Source organism: Triticum aestivum, chromosome 1D (genome assembly GCF_018294505.1).
Source record: "Triticum aestivum cultivar Chinese Spring chromosome 1D, IWGSC CS RefSeq v2.1, whole genome shotgun sequence".
In the NCBI taxonomy this organism is placed as follows: domain Eukaryota; kingdom Viridiplantae; phylum Streptophyta; class Magnoliopsida; order Poales; family Poaceae; genus Triticum; species Triticum aestivum.
This window is the reverse complement of record NC_057796.1, coordinates 493,337,774-493,357,650: the sequence shown is the minus strand read 5'-3', so window position 1 is coordinate 493,357,650 and position 19,877 is coordinate 493,337,774. Positions and strand designations below refer to the sequence as shown.

At 41.7% G+C, this 19,877-nt stretch overlaps 1 protein-coding gene across 1 annotated transcript; it reads left to right on the top strand.

The window, feature by feature from the left end:
* The first annotated feature begins 10,537 nt into the window (after window positions 1-10,537).
* Window positions 10,538-19,082, top strand: LOC123161623 (uncharacterized). Its single transcript, XM_044579438.1, has 5 exons — window positions 10,538-10,558; window positions 17,339-17,929; window positions 17,969-18,488; window positions 18,570-18,657; window positions 19,073-19,082. Exons 1-5 carry the CDS (start codon window positions 10,538-10,540, stop codon window positions 19,080-19,082), a joined length of 1,230 nt encoding a protein of 409 aa, XP_044435373.1.
* The last annotated feature ends 795 nt before the right edge of the window (window positions 19,083-19,877 follow it).

Here is a 19,877-nt window from a genome sequence, read left to right as displayed (position 1 = left end):
GAGGGGTATTGTATATGATTAAGGATCTGAATATATTATCTTCCATCAAGTAAACCAAGTAGCATCAACTACAAAATGTAATCAACACTACTAGCAACCCACATGTACCAATTTGAGGTTTTGGGACAAAGATTGAATACAAGAGATGAACTAGGGTTTGAGCTGAGATGGGGTTGTTAAAGATGTTGATGAAGATTGGTCCTCCGACGATGAGAGCATCGTTGGTGATGTCCATGGGAAAGCCATTGGTTTTGGAACCTTCTGGAAGTTTCCTGGCCTATTTTACTATGGTAAGAATGTCCAGGATCCGGTCCGGTTTATAACATTTTCCTTTTGTTTTCTCTTTATCATTATTTAGTTTTATTTTTAGTTTTTCCTTTATTTATTTAATAAAATATTCAAGAAACTTTTGGACACTTTAAAAAATATTCACTTTCAAAAATTTATCACGTTTCTAAAATGTAAAAAATCGAAAAATGATTCTGTTCCTAAAAAATGTTTGTGTTTTTATAAATTTATTCTAAACTTATCAAAAAAATGTTCTCAATTTTGTCTGTTTCTTTCTTTTGGGGGGGGGAGGGGGGGCTGTCCCCCAGCTTTGGATCAATTTCTGAAGAACTTTCTTTTGGAGAGTTAGATTAGAACTTTTTTAGCATTTGGCCCCCCCAAACACTGATGATTTGTGTCCCCCCCCCACCGCCAGTGATTTTCGGCTAGCTCCGCCACTGCCTAGCTCCTACAACCAATGGCAACTGAAATAATATAATATGAATCACATATGGTCTTAGTCTCCATGCAGCTACAATAATCAGTGTTCTCTCAACGCACACATGAGAGCACAAGTAAAAATCACAAAAGAATAGTCTTCTCATAATAATGCACAATGCAACACACTCCTTCGTCGATGCAATTTCTCGTTCATACTGCAGCATCACCGTGGATCCATTACCAGCCAGGGACGTGCTCTGTTGGCCGAAATGGGCATGAGGACTCGGTGTACCAAACTAGATATGGATGAACATGGCCCTTCAAGCAAAGTGGTTATGGCTTCAACGGACAGATCAATCTAGGCCCTGGCTGGAGTCCAAATTATCTGTTCCTGATGAGGCGAGGGGACTTTTCCAGGCAGCAATGAGAACGTTCGTGGGGGCGGACACACGGCACTCTTGGAAGATCGATGGTTGAGTGGATATCGGCTGCAGGAAATCGCACCCCAGCGGTTCTCCACTGAGGTGCTCAGCCAATTAAATCGACGGCACAATCGCAACAGTTCTCCAATATTACACCCTTAGTCGAATTTATCGGGAACGTAAGAGCTACACGTAAGGCCGGACAACCCAACAATTGACCAAAATTTAGGTTCGAAACTGATGCATATAAAGCAAAATCCGAGACACCAGGTACTTCGGACTTGTATTTTGGGACAAGGAAATGAAGCCCTTGAACAATTGTATTTTAAACACATTCATGTAGCTCAAAGGCAGGGATTGTACAGAAATACAATAAGGACCTTTAAAGGGCATGATTTCTTTATTTATAACTCCAAGCTTTACATGCCGAGCTGCAACGAGAGGAACTTAAAAGAATACAATGTAAAAAAGTAAGAGGAGGAAGAAAATACAGGGCGGATGAAATCTTGGCCATGATTGCAGTGCAACCCGGCAAATATATGTTTCAGAAACCGAGAAGTGTCATATTGTAATATAAAGCACAAGTTAAATGTCCCACGACCCGGTCAATTCTGTGACCCAGAATTTTTTGTGAGCATTTTCTATTAATAACCAGGGTCGTATATATGAAAATTGATACCTAAAAAGAAAATGCGTAGATAGAGATATATAAAATAAATAACATGATAGAAAAAATAACTTTAAATATTAAGCCGGCTTTCGAGTCACGACATAAAGACCGGCTCTCGAGGCTCGAGTCTGATTCGCTGATATGAAGCAGGCCTTGTAGCCTTTTAAGGTTTCTCCTAGCTCTCTGCAAGCCGGCTATCACGTGCCTTTAGCCGGTGTTTTAACTTTGATAAGTTCATGTTTAATACAGGCCATGATAGGCATCAGTGTGATTGACTTATCAAGAGTACAGCCGGGTCACCTTTTCGGAGTAGCATCAAGCTAACAGGCAGGTTTAACCAAGTATTATAATGGCATATGCCGTGTTAAGAGGGATGTCAGCAGGTAAACTTGATTAGTTGGAAGCCACCAAGTGAGAGCTCAGCCTAGGATATCTACTACAAAACATCAGGAGTCCACATAAGCCGGCTTTATTCCATTGATCATAATATGATGAGCCAATAAGACAGGATACCTATGTTTAGACCATGGATCATGACAACCAGTCTTCTTTGGTAGCCTATAATTTGTCGCCAATAAGACAGGGTACCTATATTTGAACCGTGCATCATGGCAACTAATCCTCTTTGGTAACCTTTATGGCTCCAATATATTTGAGATGAAATGATAGCCCCTGAGACTAACTCAAGCTACAATTTATTTTATATATGAAAGCAAAATAAATATGAATTGTAAGTCTGGAAGTAACTTAGTTGTTTAGTGATGCGGCATAAGCCAGTGAGGTCGCCCGCGGATAGGTAAGAGACGCTCCCGTAGGAGTCGGAAATCGACAACCCGGCTGACAGCTCGAGACAGCGGCGAATTAAAGGCCGAAATTTGATGGCGTTGCAGCCGGAAATCGTCGAATCGGAGGCGGTGCAGTGTGAGCCGGCTCGGCGAGTGTCGACTTGAACGATGCAAGCCGACACGGGCGCGGGTGTCGGCCTGAACAATGCAAGCTGGGACGGACATGGTTGTAGCCTGGCGTGTAGATGTAGACTGGAGCGCGGGGCGGCGGCGTGCGCGTGTGTCCGTCGAGCAGTGCGGTATGGAGGGACACTAGCGCATGATGATGTTGGCGCGATCTCGCTATTCCTGATATAACACCACTTTTGTAATTTATAATTATCCTGCGTATAAAAATACCACAGGGCAGAGTAGTTGTTTTCAGAGGAATCAAAATGTAATGAAAAATACATAGAATGGATGGCACATGATATTTTTTGCTCCATCATTTGTGGGGTAGACCGGTCCAAATTGTTTCCTCGATAACCTGGGCCTGGACCTTCTGGTATAGTCGGGTCATGTCTTGCAATGGCGGGTCTAGCAGCGGGTGATTCCCCCAACAGTATCTGCCCAAGGTATTTGGAAGGTACGGTGGTGCACTGGTGCTGATGGTTTTCTCTTCCTCCAAGACCAATGATCCATATCCTAACATTAATTTGACAAATTTTTTATTTTTTATTCTTCCTCCAAGACCAATGATCCATATCCTAACATTAATTTGACAAATTGTTTATTTTTTATTGGGCAAATAAACAAAAAATGTCATTATAAAAGCTTGACCCCAAGACCAATGAAAGCAACACTAGCCAACTTTCAAGCAAAGAGGTTCAATAGTATTAGATGTCACACGTAATTTATACCTTCTAAACCCTATTGCCAAAGACTGTGACAGTACGCTATTTTCAACATCGAACGACTGTAACGGCACAATCAAGTCCTACCGTCATAGTTTTCGGCGGTATGTTCTGTTACCCTACCGCCAAGGACGATGGTAGTAGAAAAAGGGTCAGATCATGAAATTTTTATAGAACCAGGGTCAAATCATGCTAAAGCTTTAAAAAAGGTCAAAACAGTAAATCCGGCCACTGGGTGCTGGCCTCTGTTGTATCAACTATGATTTTGCTGCTGACCTGTTGATGTTGCGGCTAGTTCTAGCGAGTGAAATACTGACGATCACATCTGCAGGCCAATCTTCAGTTGAGAGGCAGGGAAGCATCAAGCATGTATCATTGGGTAAGCCAACATCTTCACTGTTTTCAGCTTTTCATGCTCGGTGTTATGTACATTTCAAATTCTAATACTAGCATATGATGTAGTCCGTACGTTTTTATATTATGAGACGGAGGGAGTAGTATTTTACAAATAGCATGAGGATTTAGTAAATTGACGATCATTTAGTCATCGAGACGAGGACTTGATGAAAAGTGGCATGGATGCAACTTATGTGGCAGTATTTTGATCTCATCTCATGCACTTAATTATTCTTTGTCTTTATAACATGCCATTTTATTAATTATTTATCTATACTCGCCGTATATATCGCCGTATTGCTGTTTCTGGAAATTGCCGGTATCCCATATCGCCGTATCAGTGCTTCGTAGACTACTGCGCCCGCTTCTTTCTCCTTGTCGATCTACTCCACATTTTAACCGCTTGGACTTTACGGAACGTTATACATGATGCAAATGCTACCTAACACCACTGACTAGCTTTGGACCGTGTACGTGACCACATCTTGACGTGCACACTCTGTCATAGCTTGGACTAAATACATGACTAAGAGCTTCTATTGCTGGACTTGGCAAATCCGGCACCTCAAACACCCGCAGACGCGTCCGCTAGCATTGATCAGGCACGTCTTATATGTTGGCTTCCACACCCGCGTCCCTCATATTCAAAACTTCAAACCCATGAAACCCATGCAACGCACTAAGTAAAACACGATCAACACACAGTTCATCTAATCACTATTTCAATGCCGAACAAAAGGAGCATAATTCATCGGTGGACACTGCAAATCCATACTACAAACTACTTAAATCATAGGTAAAATAGAAATAAAACGGGGAGGGGCGAAGGAAATCACCATTTCCTCTCCGACCCCTCCCCCTTTCGGTTGTCGACGCGGCTATGCCCCTCCTCCATGTAGGCGTCGACGTGCGGTGGTGTGTCGTCGTTGGAGCTAGAGGTGGAGTCGTCCGTCAAGTCGGAGTCCGAGCTACAGCTTAGGCCCAACAACCTGTGAAGCGGACGGTCCTGCTTCTTCGCATGGTAGACCGCCTCCGCCTTCGCCACAACGTCCGTATTTGCCTCGCGCTCTGACAACCCGATGGCGAGTCGGAGCGCCTTGACATTCTTGCGGCGGAGGTGTCGCACATTTGTCTCCGTCATCATGAGAGAGTGGCAGAGGACCGACGCGTGGAGCACGACATCATGATCTATTTGGTCTCATGTTGTCTTCGCAAATTAGTGATTACATCACTGAAATAATGCAGGACAACAATGTAGGTTATATTAATGAAATAATTGGCTTCATGTATGTTACTTGCAGCATTATAAACTCCTTAGTTTATGTTACATCATGAAGTAACCCACCAGCGTTGCTGCAGTCAAAGTTTGAAACCTAAAAAAGTTTTTCTACCATTTTATCTGTTATTATAATATGTACATTATGCAGTAGATCCATTATAGGAATTCAAATTGGCTAACTTTGTTTAATAATTTCTCATCGTGCTTCTGTGTCCAGAGCTTCCATCATTTCTTGCTTGGTGGAGTTGTTGTTGCTGGGTAGCTTTTGTTGGCTGGGGGGAATCAGAACAGCATGAAGGTATCCAGATCATTATATGGGTTTTTTGAGATAGTATGTTCAATGATTTCTGCATCACCAATATTTTGCTGATGTACTTGTGTAGTCTAGTTTTTCATTTCATAGTATCTTTAGTTTATGTATGCACCCAATGACACTTTTCCTGGATGTACACTCTATTTGTGTGTGGAGTTTGAAATATTATTATGTTTAGTCAAAAAATTATGTTTCACTGCGATTATATTGTTGTAAGGCATTTTTTTGTTTGCAATTTTTTGAAGTGCTTTAGACTATTCTATGCTTTACTTGTTTTATGCGTCTCTGATTTATAAATTGGGTGATTTTGTAGATGTTTCAGTCGGGCAGATTGCTGGTGTCATTGAGTTGCTAAAAGAGTAACTTAGTTAGTTACTAACAAAGCAGGTCAGCTGGAGACCGGGAATTGGAAATTGCGTGAGGATACTAGCAAACGGGACATGGGACTAAGTCATGAACTGCAGATAGAGATTAGCCACCAGGCACACAAGGGGAACATAACACAGTATCGGAATGATGAAATCAGGCTAGAAATTGAGAAACTGAGAGTAATTAAGGGTGGAGATGAAGGCGGGGGTGGTGATAAGGAAAGTGGTGGTGACAAGGAAAAGCCTGAAGATGAGCAGAATAAAAATAAGCCTGCATCTGAACAGAATAAAAACAAGCCTGAACTGGACAAGAACAAGAGTAAGGATGAAGAGAAAGAACCACTGTACAAGGTGAAGTTTACTAATATTTTTGGTATTTCTCATTGGAATAATGTTGTAGCTTACCATCCTCTGGCCTTTTGATTGTCCATATCTCTATTGTTTCAGAAACTTTTTCGCTATTTCATGTACCCAACGACCGCCGAGCAGTTCATCAAAGTTGTATATGAAAACTATTCCAACCACGTCTTTCCTGATGCCACCCATCCTACAATTTATACAAAACTATTATATTTGTTTATAGTTACGTCCATAATAAATTGAAACCATTTACATAGTAAAAGTTATGTTATTTCTTTTTTTGTTTTTCTTTTGTAAACATTATGAATTTCGATTGTGTTAGATGTGTGAAAAGATTAAAGAAGATAAAATTTCATGCCTTCACTTGTTAATTTGCAAATTTGCATTGATTATAGTATTATACTCTCTGAGTGTGTGTGTGTGTGTGTGTGTAGTATTGTTAAATATCATAGTAGAGAGGTCTAGAATGTATGATAAAGAATTATCATTATCGAGGAATTTGAGTCCAATGTAAGTCCCCACGAGATGATGATCCATGTAATAGGATTTGCAAATTTCGTACTTGTTGGAATCCTAAACATTGCGAATTCAAATTGTGCTATATGTGAAAAGATCACAAAGATAAAATTGCATGCCTTCATTTATTAATTTGAAAATTTTCATTGATTATAGTATTATACTCTCTCTGTGGGTGTTTGTGGGTGTGTGTGTGTGTAGTATTGATAAATACCATTCTAGAGAGCTCTAGAATATATGATAAAAGAATTATCATTATTGAGGATTTGCATCCAATGTAAGTCCCCATGAGATGATGATCCATGCAATAGGATTTTCAGATTCCGTACTTGTTTGAAATCTAACAAACTAGTACATTGTGATGGTGCCCTAGACTAGTGGGTATGGATGACCCACAAGTATAGAAGATCAATCGTAATCATTTCGATAAGTAAGAGTGTCTAACCCAATAAGGAGCAGAAGACAATGATAAGTGATTTTCAGAAAGATATTTTCTGCAAGTGTTGTAAATAGTGATAATATATAGTTTTGTAATATGGTAATTCGTAACTAGTAATAAGTAACAATAGTAGCAGGAGTGCAGCAAGGTGTCTCAATCCTTTTTGTAGCAAAGGACAAGCTGGATGTACTTTTTATAAGGAGTAAAGTGTTCTCGAGGACACATGGGAATTCTCGTCTAGTCACGTTCATCATGTTTAGTTGATTCACCTTCACTACTTTGCTAATTTAATATGTGGGTGGACTAGTGCTAGAGTGTCGTTCTTACTTGAGCAAGCAACCCTCTTATAATTACCCCCTCTCGCAAGCATCTGCAACTATGAAATAAGAATTAAAATAAATCTAACCATAGCATGAAACATATGGATCCAAATCAGGCCCTTATGGAATAACTCATAAACTAGGGTTTAAGCTTTTGTCACTCTCACAACCCATCATCTATTTATTACTCATCAATGCTTTCCCCTAGGTCCAAATATGGTGAAGTGTCATGTGATCGACGTTCACGTGACACCACTAGAGAAAGAACAACATACATATCATGAAAATATTGAACGAATACCAACTTCACATGATTACTTATAACAAGACTTCTCCCATGTCCTCGAGAAGAAAACTAACTACTCATAAATCATGTTCATGTTCAAGATAAGAGGGGTATTGTATATGAGTAAGGATCTGAATATATTATCTTCCATCAAGTAAACCAAGTAGCATCAACTACAAAATGTAATCAACACTACTAGCAACCCACATGTACCAATTTGAGGTTTTGGGACAAAGATTGAATACAAGAGATGAACTAGGGTTTGAGCTGAGATGGGGTTATTAAAGATGTTGATGAAGATTGGTCCTCCGACGATGAGAGCATCGTTGGTGATGTCCATGGGAAAGCCATTGGTTTTGGAACCTTCTGGAAGTTTCCTGGCCTATTTTACTATGGTAAGAATGTCCAGGATCCGGTCCGGTTTATAACATTTTCCTTTTGTTTTCTCTTTATCATTATTTAGTTTTATTTTTAGTTTTTCCTTTATTTATTTAATAAAATATTCAAGAAACTTTTGGACACTTTAAAAAATATTCACTTTCAAAAATTTATCACGTTTCTAAAATGTAAAAAAATCGAAAAATGATTCTGTTCCTAAAAAATGTTTGTGTTCTTATAAATTTATTCTAAACTTATCAAAAAAATGTTCTCAATTTTGTCTGTTTCTTTCTTTTGGGGGGGGAGGGGGGCTGTCCCCCAGCTTTGGATCAATTTCTGAAGAACTTTCTTTTGGAGAGTTAGATTAGAACTTTTTTACCATTTGGCCCCCCAAACACTGATGATTTGTGTCCCCCCCCCCACCGCCAGTGATTTTCGGCTAGCTCCGCCACTGCCTAGCTCCTACAACCAATGGCAACTGAAATAATATAATATGAATCACATATGGTCTTAGTCTCCATGCAGCTACAATAATCAGTGTTCTCTCAACGCACACATGAGAGCACAAGTAAAAATCACAAAAGAATAGTCTTCTCATAATAATGCACAATGCAACACACTCCTTCGTCGATGCAATTTCTCGTTCATACTGCAGCATCACCGTGGATCCATTACCAGCCAGGGACGTGCTCTGTTGGCCGAAATGGGCATGAGGACTCGGTGTACCAAACTAGATATGGATGAACATGGCCCTTCAAGCAAAGTGGTTATGGCTTCAACGGACAGATCAATCTAGGCCCTGGCTGGAGTCCAAATTATCTGTTCCTGATGAGGCGAGGGGACTTTTCCAGGCAGCAATGAGAACGTTCGTGGGGGCGGACACACGGCACTCTTGGAAGATCGATGGTTGAGTGGATATCGGCTGCAGGAAATCGCACCCCAGCGGTTCTCCACTGAGGTGCTCAGCCAATTAAATCGACGGCACAATCGCAACAGTTCTCCCATATTACACCCTTAGTCGAATTTATCGGGAACGTAAGAGCTACACGTAAGGCCGGACAACCCAACAATTGACCAAAATTTAGGTTCGAAACTGATGCATATAAAGCAAAATCCGAGACGCCAGGTACTTCGGACTTGTATTTTGGGACAAGGAAATGAAGCCCTTGAACAATTGTATTTTAAACACATTCATGTAGCTCAAAGGCAGGGATTGTACAGAAATACAATAAGGACCTTTAAAGGGCATGATTTCTTTATTTATAACTCCAAGCTTTACATGCCGAGCTGCAACGAGAGGAACTTAAAAGAATACAATGTAAAAAAGTAAGAGGAGGAAGAAAATACAGGGCGGATGAAATCTTGGCCATGATTGCAGTGCAACCCGGCAAATATATGTTTCAGAAACCGAGAAGTGTCATATTGTAATATAAAGCACAAGTTAAATGTCCCACGACCCGGTCAATTCTGTGACCCAGAATTTTTTGTGAGCATTTTCTATTAATAACCAGGGTCGTATATATGAAAATTGATACCTAAAAAGAAAATGCGTAGATAGAGAGATATAAAATAAATAACATGATAGAAAAAATAACTTCAAATATTAAGCCGGCTTTCGAGTCACGACATAAAGACCGGCTCTCGAGGCTCGAGTCTGATTCGCTGATATGAAGCAGGCCTTGTAGCCTTTTAAGGTTTCTCCTAGCTCTCTGCAAGCCGGCTATCACGTGCCTTTAGCCGGTGTTTTAACTTTGATAAGTTCATGTTTAATACAGGCCATGATAGGCATCAGTGTGATTGACTTATCAAGAGTACAGCCGGGTCACCTTTTCGGAGTAGCATCAAGCTAACAGGCAGGTTTAACCAAGTATTATAATGGCATATGCCGTGTTAAGAGGGATGTCAGCAGGTAAACTTGATTAGTTGGAAGCCACCAAGTGAGAGCTCAGCCTAGGATATCTACTACAAAACATCAGGAGTCCACATAAGCCGGCTTTATTCCATTGATCATAATATGATGAGCCAATAAGACAGGATACCTATGTTTAGACCATGGATCATGACAACCAGTCTTCTTTGGTAGCCTATAATTTGTCGCCAATAAGACAGGGTACCTATATTTGAACCGTGCATCATGGCAACTAATCCTCTTTGGTAACCTTTATGGCTCCAATATATTTGAGATGAAATGATAGCCCCTGAGACTAACTCAAGCTACAATTTATTTTATATATGAAAGCAAAATAAATATGAATTGTAAGTCTGGAAGTAACTTAGTTGTTTAGTGATGCGGCATAAGCCAGTGAGGTCGCCCGCGGATAGGTAAGAGACGCTCCCGTAGGAGTCGGAAATCGACAACCCGGCTGACAGCTCGAGACAGCGGCGAATTAAAGGCCGAAATTTGATGGCGTTGCAGCCGGAAATCGTCGAATCGGAGGCGGTGCAGTGTGAGCCGGCTCGGCGAGTGTCGACTTGAACGATGCAAGCCGACACGGGCGCGGGTGTCGGCCTGAACAATGCAAGCTGGGACGGAAATGGTTGTAGCCTGGCGTGTAGATGTAGACTGGAGCGCGGGGGCGGCGGCGTGCGCGTGTGTCCGTCGAGCAGTGCGGTATGGAGGGACACTAGCGCATGATGATGTTGGCGCGATCTCGCTATTCCTGATATAACACCACTTTTGTAATTTATAATTATCCTGCGTATAAAAATACCACAGGGCAGAGTAGTTGTTTTCAGAGGAATCAAAATGTAATGAAAAATACATAGAATGGATGGCACATGATATTTTTGCTCCATCATTTGTGGGGTAGACCGGTCCAAATTGTTTCCTCGATAACCTGGGCCTGGACCTTCTGGTATAGTCGGGTCATGTCTTGCAATGGCGGGTCTAGCAGCGGGTGATTCCCCCAACAGTATCTGCCCAAGGTATTTGGAAGGTACGGTGGTGCACTGGTGCTGATGGTTTTCTCTTCCTCCAAGACCAATGATCCATATCCTAACATTAATTTGACAAATTTTTTATTTTTTATTCTTCCTCCAAGACCAATGATCCATATCCTAACATTAATTTGACAAATTGTTTATTTTTTATTGGGCAAATAAACAAAAAATGTCATTATAAAAGCTTGACCCCAAGACCAATGAAAGCAACACTAGCCAACTTTCAAGCAAAGAGGTTCAATAGTATTAGATGTCACACGTAATTTATACCTTCTAAACCCTATTGCCAAAGACTGTGACAGTACGCTATTTTCAACATCGAACGACTGTAACGGCACAATCAAGTCCTACCGTCATAGTTTTCGGCGGTATGTTCTGTTACCCTACCGCCAAGGACGATGGTAGTAGAAAAAGGGTCAGATCATGAAATTTTTATAGAACCAGGGTCAAATCATGCTAAAGCTTTAAAAAAGGTCAAAACAGTAAATCCGGCCACTGGGTGCTGGCCTCTGTTGTATCAACTATGATTTTGCTGCTGACCTGTTGATGTTGCGGCTAGTTCTAGCGAGTGAAATACTGACGATCACATCTGCAGGCCAATCTTCAGTTGAGAGGCAGGGAAGCATCAAGCATGTATCATTGGGTAAGCCAACATCTTCACTGTTTTCAGCTTTTCATGCTCGGTGTTATGTACATTTCAAATTCTAATACTAGCATATGATGTAGTCCGTACGTTTTTATATTATGAGACGGAGGGAGTAGTATTTTACAAATAGCATGAGGATTTAGTAAATTGACGATCATTTAGTCATCGAGACGAGGACTTGATGAAAAGTGGCATGGATGCAACTTATGTGGCAGTATTTTGATCTCATCTCATGCACTTAATTATTCTTTGTCTTTATAACATGCCATTTTATTAATTATTTATCTATACTCGCCGTATATATCGCCGTATTGCTGTTTCTGGAAATTGCCGGTATCCCATATCGCCGTATCAGTGCTTCGTAGACTACTGCGCCCGCTTCTTTCTCCTTGTCGATCTACTCCACATTTTAACCGCTTGGACTTTACGGAACGTTATACATGATGCAAATGCTACCTAACACCACTGACTAGCTTTGGACCGTGTACGTGACCACATCTTGACGTGCACACTCTGTCATAGCTTGGACTAAATACATGACTAAGAGCTTCTATTGCTGGACTTGGCAAATCCGGCACCTCAAACACCCGCAGACGCGTCCGCTAGCATTGATCAGGCACGTCTTATATGTTGGCTTCCACACCCGCGTCCCTCATATTCAAAACTTCAAACCCATGAAACCCATGCAACGCACTAAGTAAAACACGATCAACACACAGTTCATCTAATCACTATTTCAATGCCGAACAAAAGGAGCATAATTCATCGTTGGACACTGCAAATCCATACTACAAACTACTTAAATCATAGGTAAAATAGAAATAAAACGGGGAGGGGCGAAGGAAATCACCATTTCCTCTCCGACCCCTCCCCCTTTCGGTTGTCGACGCGGCTATGCCCCTCCTCCATGTAGGCGTCGACGTGCGGTGGTGTGTCGTCGTTGGAGCTAGAGGTGGAGTCGTCCGTCAAGTCGGAGTCCGAGCTACAGCTTAGGCCCAACAACCTGTGAAGCGGACGGTCCTGCTTCTTCGCATGGTAGACCGCCTCCGCCTTCGCCACAACGTCCGTATTTGCCTCGCGCTCTGACAACTCGATGGCGAGTCGGAGCGCCTTGACATTCTTGCGGCGGAGGTGTCGCACATTTGTCTCCGTCATCGTGAGAGAGTGGCAGAGGACCGACGCGTGGAGCACGACATCATGATCTATTTGGTCTCATGTTGTCTTCGCAAATTAGTGATTACATCACTGAAATAATGCAGGACAACAATGTAGGTTATATTAATGAAATAATTGGCTTCATGTATGTTACTTGCAGCATTATAAACTCCTTAGTTTATGTTACATCATGAAGTAACCCACCAGCGTTGCTGCAGTCAAAGTTTGAAACCTAAAAAAGTTTTTCTACCATTTTATCTGTTATTATAATATGTACATTATGCAGTAGATCCATTATAGGAATTCAAATTGGCTAACTTTGTTTAATAATTTCTCATCGTGCTTCTGTGTCCAGAGCTTCCATCATTTCTTGCTTGGTGGAGTTGTTGTTGCTGGGTAGCTTTTGTTGGCTGGGGGGAATCAGAACAGCATGAAGGTATCCAGATCATTATATGGGTTTTTTGAGATAGTATGTTCAATGATTTCTGCATCACCAATATTTTGCCGATGTACTTGTGTAGTCTAGTTTTTCATTTCATAGTATCTTTAGTTTATGTATGCACCCAATGGCACTTTTCCTGGATGTACACTCTATTTGTGTGTGGAGTTTGAAATATTATTATGTTTAGTCAAAAAATTATGTTTCACTGCGATTATATTGTTGTAAGGCATTTTTTTGTTTGCAATTTTTTGAAGTGCTTTAGACTATTCTATGCTTTACTTGTTTTATGCGTCTCTGATTTATAAATTGGGTGATTTTGTAGATGTTTCAGTCGGGCAGATTGCTGGTGTCATTGAGTTGCTAAAAGAGTAACTTAGTTAGTTACTAACAAAGCAGGTCAGCTGGAGACCGGGAATTGGAAATTGCGTGAGGATACTAGCAAACGGGACATGGGACTAAGTCATGAACTGCAGATAGAGATTAGCCACCAGGCACACAAGGGGAACATAACACAGTATCGGAATGATGAAATCAGGCTAGAAATTGAGAAACTGAGAGTAATTAAGGGTGGAGATGAAGGCGGGGGTGGTGATAAAGAAAGTGGTGGTGACAAGGAAAAGCCTGAAGATGAGCAGAATAAAAATAAGCCTGCATCTGAACAGAATAAAAACAAGCCTGAACTGGACAAGAACAAGAGTAAGGATGAAGAGAAAGAACCACTGTACAAGGTGAAGTTTACTAATATTTTTGGTATTTCTCATTGGAATAATGTTGTAGCTTACCATCCTCTGGCCTTTTGATTGTCCATATCTCTATTGTTTCAGAAACTTTTTCGCTATTTCATGTACCCAACGACCGCCGAGCAGTTCATCAAAGTTGTATATGAAAACTATTCCAACCACGTCTTTCCTGATGCCACCCATCCTACAATTTATACAAAACTATTATATTTGTTTATAGTTACGTCCATAATAAATTGAAACCATTTACATAGTAAAAGTTATGTTATTTCTTTTTTTGTTTTTCTTTTGTAAACATTATGAATTTCGATTGTGTTAGATGTGTGAAAAGATTAAAGAAGATAAAATTTCATGCCTTCACTTGTTAATTTGCAAATTTGCATTGATTATAGTATTATACTCTCTGAGTGTGTGTGTGTGTGTAGTATTGTTAAATATCATAGTAGAGAGGTCTAGAATGTATGATAAAGAATTATCATTATCGAGGAATTTGAGTCCAATGTAAGTCCCCACGAGATGATGATCCATGTAATAGGATTTGCAAATTTCGTACTTGTTGGAATCCTAAACATTGCGAATTCAAATTGTGCTATATGTGAAAAGATCACAAAGATAAAATTGCATGCCTTCATTTATTAATTTGAAAATTTTCATTGATTATAGTATTATACTCTCTCTGTGGGTGTTTGTGGGTGTGTGTGTGTGTAGTATTGATAAATACCATTCTAGAGAGCTCTAGAATATATGATAAAAGAATTATCATTATTGAGGATTTGCATCCAATGTAAGTCCCCATGAGATGATGATCCATGCAATAGGATTTTCAGATTCCGTACTTGTTTGAAATCTAACAAACTAGTACATTGTGATGGTGCCCTAGACTAGTGGGTATGGATGACCCACAAGTATAGAAGATCAATCGTAATCATTTCGATAAGTAAGAGTGTCTAACCCAATAAGGAGCAGAAGACAATGATAAGTGATTTTCAGCAAGATATTTTCTGCAAGTGTTGTAAATAGTGATAACATATAGTTTTGTAATATGGTAATTCGTAACTAGTAATAAGTAACAATAGTAGCAGGAGTGCAGCAAGGTGTCTCAATCCTTTTTGTAGCAAAGGACAAGCTGGATGTACTTTTTACAAGGAGTAAAGTGTTCTCGAGGACACATGGGAATTCTCGTCTAGTCACGTTCATCATGTTTAGTTGATTCACCTTCACTACTTTGCTAATTTAATATGTGGGTGGACTAGTGCTAGAGTGTCGTTCTTACTTGAGCAAGCAACCCTCTTATAATTACCCCCTCTCGCAAGCATCTGCAACTACGAAATAAGAATTAAAATAAATCTAACCATAGCATGAAACATATGGATCCAAATCAGACCCTTATGAAATAACTCATAAACTAGGGTTTAAGCTTTTGTCACTCTCACAACCCATCATCTATTTATTACTCATCAATGATTTCCCCTAGGTCCAAATATGGTGAAGTGTCATGTGATCGACGTTCACGTGACACCACTAGAGAAAGAACAACATACATATCATGAAAATATTGAACGAATACCAACTTCACATGATTACTTATAACAAGACTTCTCCCATGTCCTCGAGAAGAAAACTAACTACTCATAAATCATGTTCATGTTCAAGATAAGAGGGGTATTGTATATGATTAAGGATCTGAATATATTATCTTCCATCAAGTAAACCAAGTAGCATCAACTACAAAATGTAATCAACACTACTAGCAACCCACATGTACCAATTTGAGGTTTTGGGACAAAGATTGAATACAAGAGATGAACTAGGGTTTGAGCTGAGATGGGGTTGTTAAAGATGTTGATGAAGATTGGTCCTCCGACGATGAGAGCATCGTTGGTGATGTCCATGGGAAAGCCATTGGTTTTGGAACCTTCTGGAAGTTTCCTGGCCTATTTTACTATGGTAAGAATGTCCAGGATCCGGTCCGGTTTATAACATTTTCCTTTTGTTTTCTCTTTATCATTATTTAGTTTTATTTTTAGTTTTTCCTTTATTTATTTAATAAAATATTCAAGAAACTTTTGGACACTTTAAAAAATATTCACTTTCAAAAATTTATCACGTTTCTAAAATGTAAAAAAATCGAAAAATGATTCTGTTCCTAAAAAATGTTTGTGTTTTTATAAATTTATTCTAAACTTATCAAAAAAATGTTCTCAATTTTGTCTGTTTCTTTCTTTTGGGGGGGGGGGGGGGGGGGGGCTGTCCCCCAGCTTTGGATCAATTTCTGAAGAACTTTCTTTTGGAGAGTTAGATTAGAACTTTTTTACCATTTGGCCCCCCCAAACACTGATGATTTGTGTCCCCCCCCCCCCCCCACCGCCAGTGATTTTCGGCTAGCTCCGCCACTGCCTAGCTCCTACAACCAATGGCAACTGAAATAATATAATATGAATCACATATGGTCTTAGTCTCCATGCAGCTACAATAATCAGTGTTCTCTCAACGCACACATGAGAGCACAAGTAAAAATCACAAAAGAATAGTCTTCTCATAATAATGCACAATGCAACACACTCCTTCGTCGATGCAATTTCTCGTTCATACTGCAGCATCACCGTGGATCCATTACCAGCCAGGGACGTGCTCTGTTGGCCGAAATGGGCATGAGGACTCGGTGTACCAAACTAGATATGGATGAACATGGCCCTTCAAGCAAAGTGGTTATGGCTTCAACGGACAGATCAATCTAGGCCCTGGCTGGAGTCCAAATTATCTGTTCCTGATGAGGCGAGGGGACTTTTCCAGGCAGCAACGGACAGAGAGGGAGCTTGATTTTGGGAAGGAATACGCTGGAAAAGATAAGGTTGACAGGGAGATGAGGTTGGTTATTTAAATTGATCAAACGGCGCATCAAGGGGCGGATGCAGCGCCTTGATCAGTCGGTTGATGCTAATCTTTTCCCAATCAACAAACGCAAGTGACAAAATTGTTCAAATAAAAAAACACAAGTGACAAAGAATTTTTTGATACGTAGCTTATTTATTTACGCTGGCTCACCCGATTAAATAAGTACGACAGCCAACTTGTTGTCGTCGGCCAATTCGCCGGCAAAAACAAGAGAAGCTATCCACACGGAAGAGTCCTCATGCCTCTGCACTGACCCACATGGCCAGTTTCACCGCCGGCTTATCCTCGGCTGCTCCGCCACGCCACGCTCCACGTACGACCATCCAGCTCCTGCTGATGGAGCCGTCGGAGACTAGCCCTGCGGTCACCACCCTTGACTCCCTCAAGGACGACAACATCGAGGACATCCTGCTCCGCCTCCCGTCGCCGGCCTCCCTCGCTCGAGCCGCGCTCGCGTCACGCCGCTGGCGCGGCATCGCCTCAAGCCCCCGCTTCCTCCGGCGCTTCCGCGAGCTCCACCCCTGGTCGTCCGTCCTCGGCCTCTTCGTCACCCACGCGGACCTCGACCAGCTCCCCATCTTCCACCCCGCGGCCGCCGTCCGGTCCGACGCAGACCTCGCGGCTGCGGCGCGCAGGGCCGACTTCCTGCTCACCCGCCTCGAGCACGATCCGGCGTGGCGCCTCCGGGACTTCCGCAACGGCCGCCTCCTCCTCTGCAGAGGCGACTCCCTCTCCGTCTACGACCCCGTCTCCGTCTCCCACCGCCACGTCGCCGTGCCCCGTCCACGAAACGAAGCCCTCCCCGAGCCAGAGTACATATCGGACTGCTTGCTCGACCTCGACGGCCATGGAGATGGAGAATGTGGCGCGCCGTGCTTCCGCGTGGTCACCGTGCAGCGGGAGCGAGACGGCCAAAGGATGCGAGCCATGGAGTACGGCTCCCGTGCGGCAGGGTGGCGCGTCCACCCGTGGGTGGACGTGGACGGCATCGGCATCGGCATCGACGTGCCCGCGAAGCGCATGCGGCGGCCGATGCACGCTGCCGCGGCCGGGCTCATCTTTTGGAAATATGACATGAATTCCTCGCTCTTGCTCGACACCAGCACCATGGCGTTCTCAATTGTCCCGCTCCCAGTTCCACGTACACGAGTATACGCCATTGGAGACACCGATGCCGGTGCGTGTTGCCTTTTGAATATCGTCGGCGCGACCATGTTGCAAGTGTGGCTGCTCAAGAAGAAGAACGGCGTCGGCGGTGGGCGTGCGTGGGAGTTGGAGAAGCAAAGCCAAATAGGCGAACTTGCCAACTTGAACCGGAGGTTTTCCGTCCATATGGTGTCTGCCGGACTAGCAATTGTTTACTGTGTGAGTAGCAAGTATTCTCATATCGTCATTGATCTCAAGGACCTGAGCCTCAAGGACAAGTTTCGATGTCATCGTTGCATGGCTTTCCCTTTCCAAATGCCATGGCCACCTGCTGGGTTGGTGGCTACTCCTACGTGTGAGAGATCAACACCTCAACCCTATGCTTGCAAAGGTATGACTATGAGTGAATTTGAAGTTTCTTTGCTTGTCACCTGTTGCAGACAACTGATTACCATGACATGAAAATTTGAAGAAACTGATTATCGAATTGAGCTGATAATACCACCATTTGGCACTAGCAACTGTCGTGATAGACTGAATCTTTTGTTACCGATTGAATTGTGAGTAAAACTGTGTGTATCTTAGCACTTACAGCTGCTGCAAGTCAACATGAAGCACCTTCCTCTAGTAGAAAGCGAACGAGCAATGATGAAATGGCAAGTGGTAAAGAAACAATGGAGCCATGTATCTCCACAGCTTCTTTCAAGAATGAATCGCCGGAGAAGAAATTTTGCTATGAGATTGGACCACCGTCTTGAAGAAAGAAGGCGATCAACACTTTCACGTTTCAACATCTTGTAAGCAAAATATTCCTTGGTAACCTACATGAACTTGTCATTGCACACACACACTGAACTTGTCATTGCACACACACATTGCTCAACTAGAAGATACGCCATCAGTTCATCTTTGTCTTTTGACGTACTCATGATGTTTTGTAACTGCGTTATTAACAGCAATACTTGGTGTGTTCAGATACAACTGATTCAGTTGGAGGGAGCTCCAAGTTTGTCTTGTTGAGAAGACAATAAAGACCCTGTTGTTGTTTCTTGATCTCTTGTTTCCATTTGGTATTTAAGTATATTTCTGACTTGTTATAATGCAAAATGAAATATAAATACTATTGCACAATAGATCAAGAGATGAAGAGACCCTGTTGTTGTTTCTTGATCTCTTGTTTCCATTTGGTATTTATATTTCTGACGTATATATTTCCACTTTATCTTATCATATATAAGGTGGCTTGTATGTAGTTCTAAAGAACACTGGAGAGTTTTCAGAATCATAAGAAACGTTTTTTTTTTGTCATTTAGGTGTAAGTTATAGCAGGAATTTCGTGTTGTCCTAGCCTCATTGGCATTGACCTGTGATGGTCTTGGACCTGAAATCACTAGCTACTTCCTAAAAAAGTACAATATTGCAAATATGTTCCATAAATAGGTGGTTGTCTAGGCATAATATTTCTGGACTGATCTGGTGATTTGCATCCTTTTTTTGAAACAGAGGCATAAGATTTGGATCTTATAATTGCAAATAGTTTAAAAGGGTTGGCAACGATTATATGTCCTTGAGAATATTACAGATATCACAACGTTCAAAGGTCTGTGAATATTATTTCAGATGACAAATTGATATACTCTGAGAGTAGACTCTTGCAGAGAGCACGCGGGGAAGAGAACATGTGCGCGAGTGTGGTTAGTGGGCGAGTGGGGCAACAAAGAGGGGGTTAATGGTAGGCGTTCACGCGGTTGCCGGTTAGGGTGAACGGTTGGCGAACATG

What these genes read in the sequence shown, in the direction of transcription:
- LOC123161623 (XM_044579438.1), top strand. Translation starts at nt 10,538, where the DNA reads ATGGCGTTGCAGCCGGAAATC. An exon ending in TGGCGTTGCAGCCGGAAATC is followed by an intron (nt 10,559 to 17,338) that starts GTCGAATCGGAG and finishes GACTCCCTCAAG; the next exon opens with GACGACAACATCGAGGACAT. An exon ending in TCAACCCTATGCTTGCAAAG is followed by an intron (nt 18,489 to 18,569) that starts GTATGACTATGA and finishes GAAAATTTGAAG; the next exon opens with AAACTGATTATCGAATTGAG.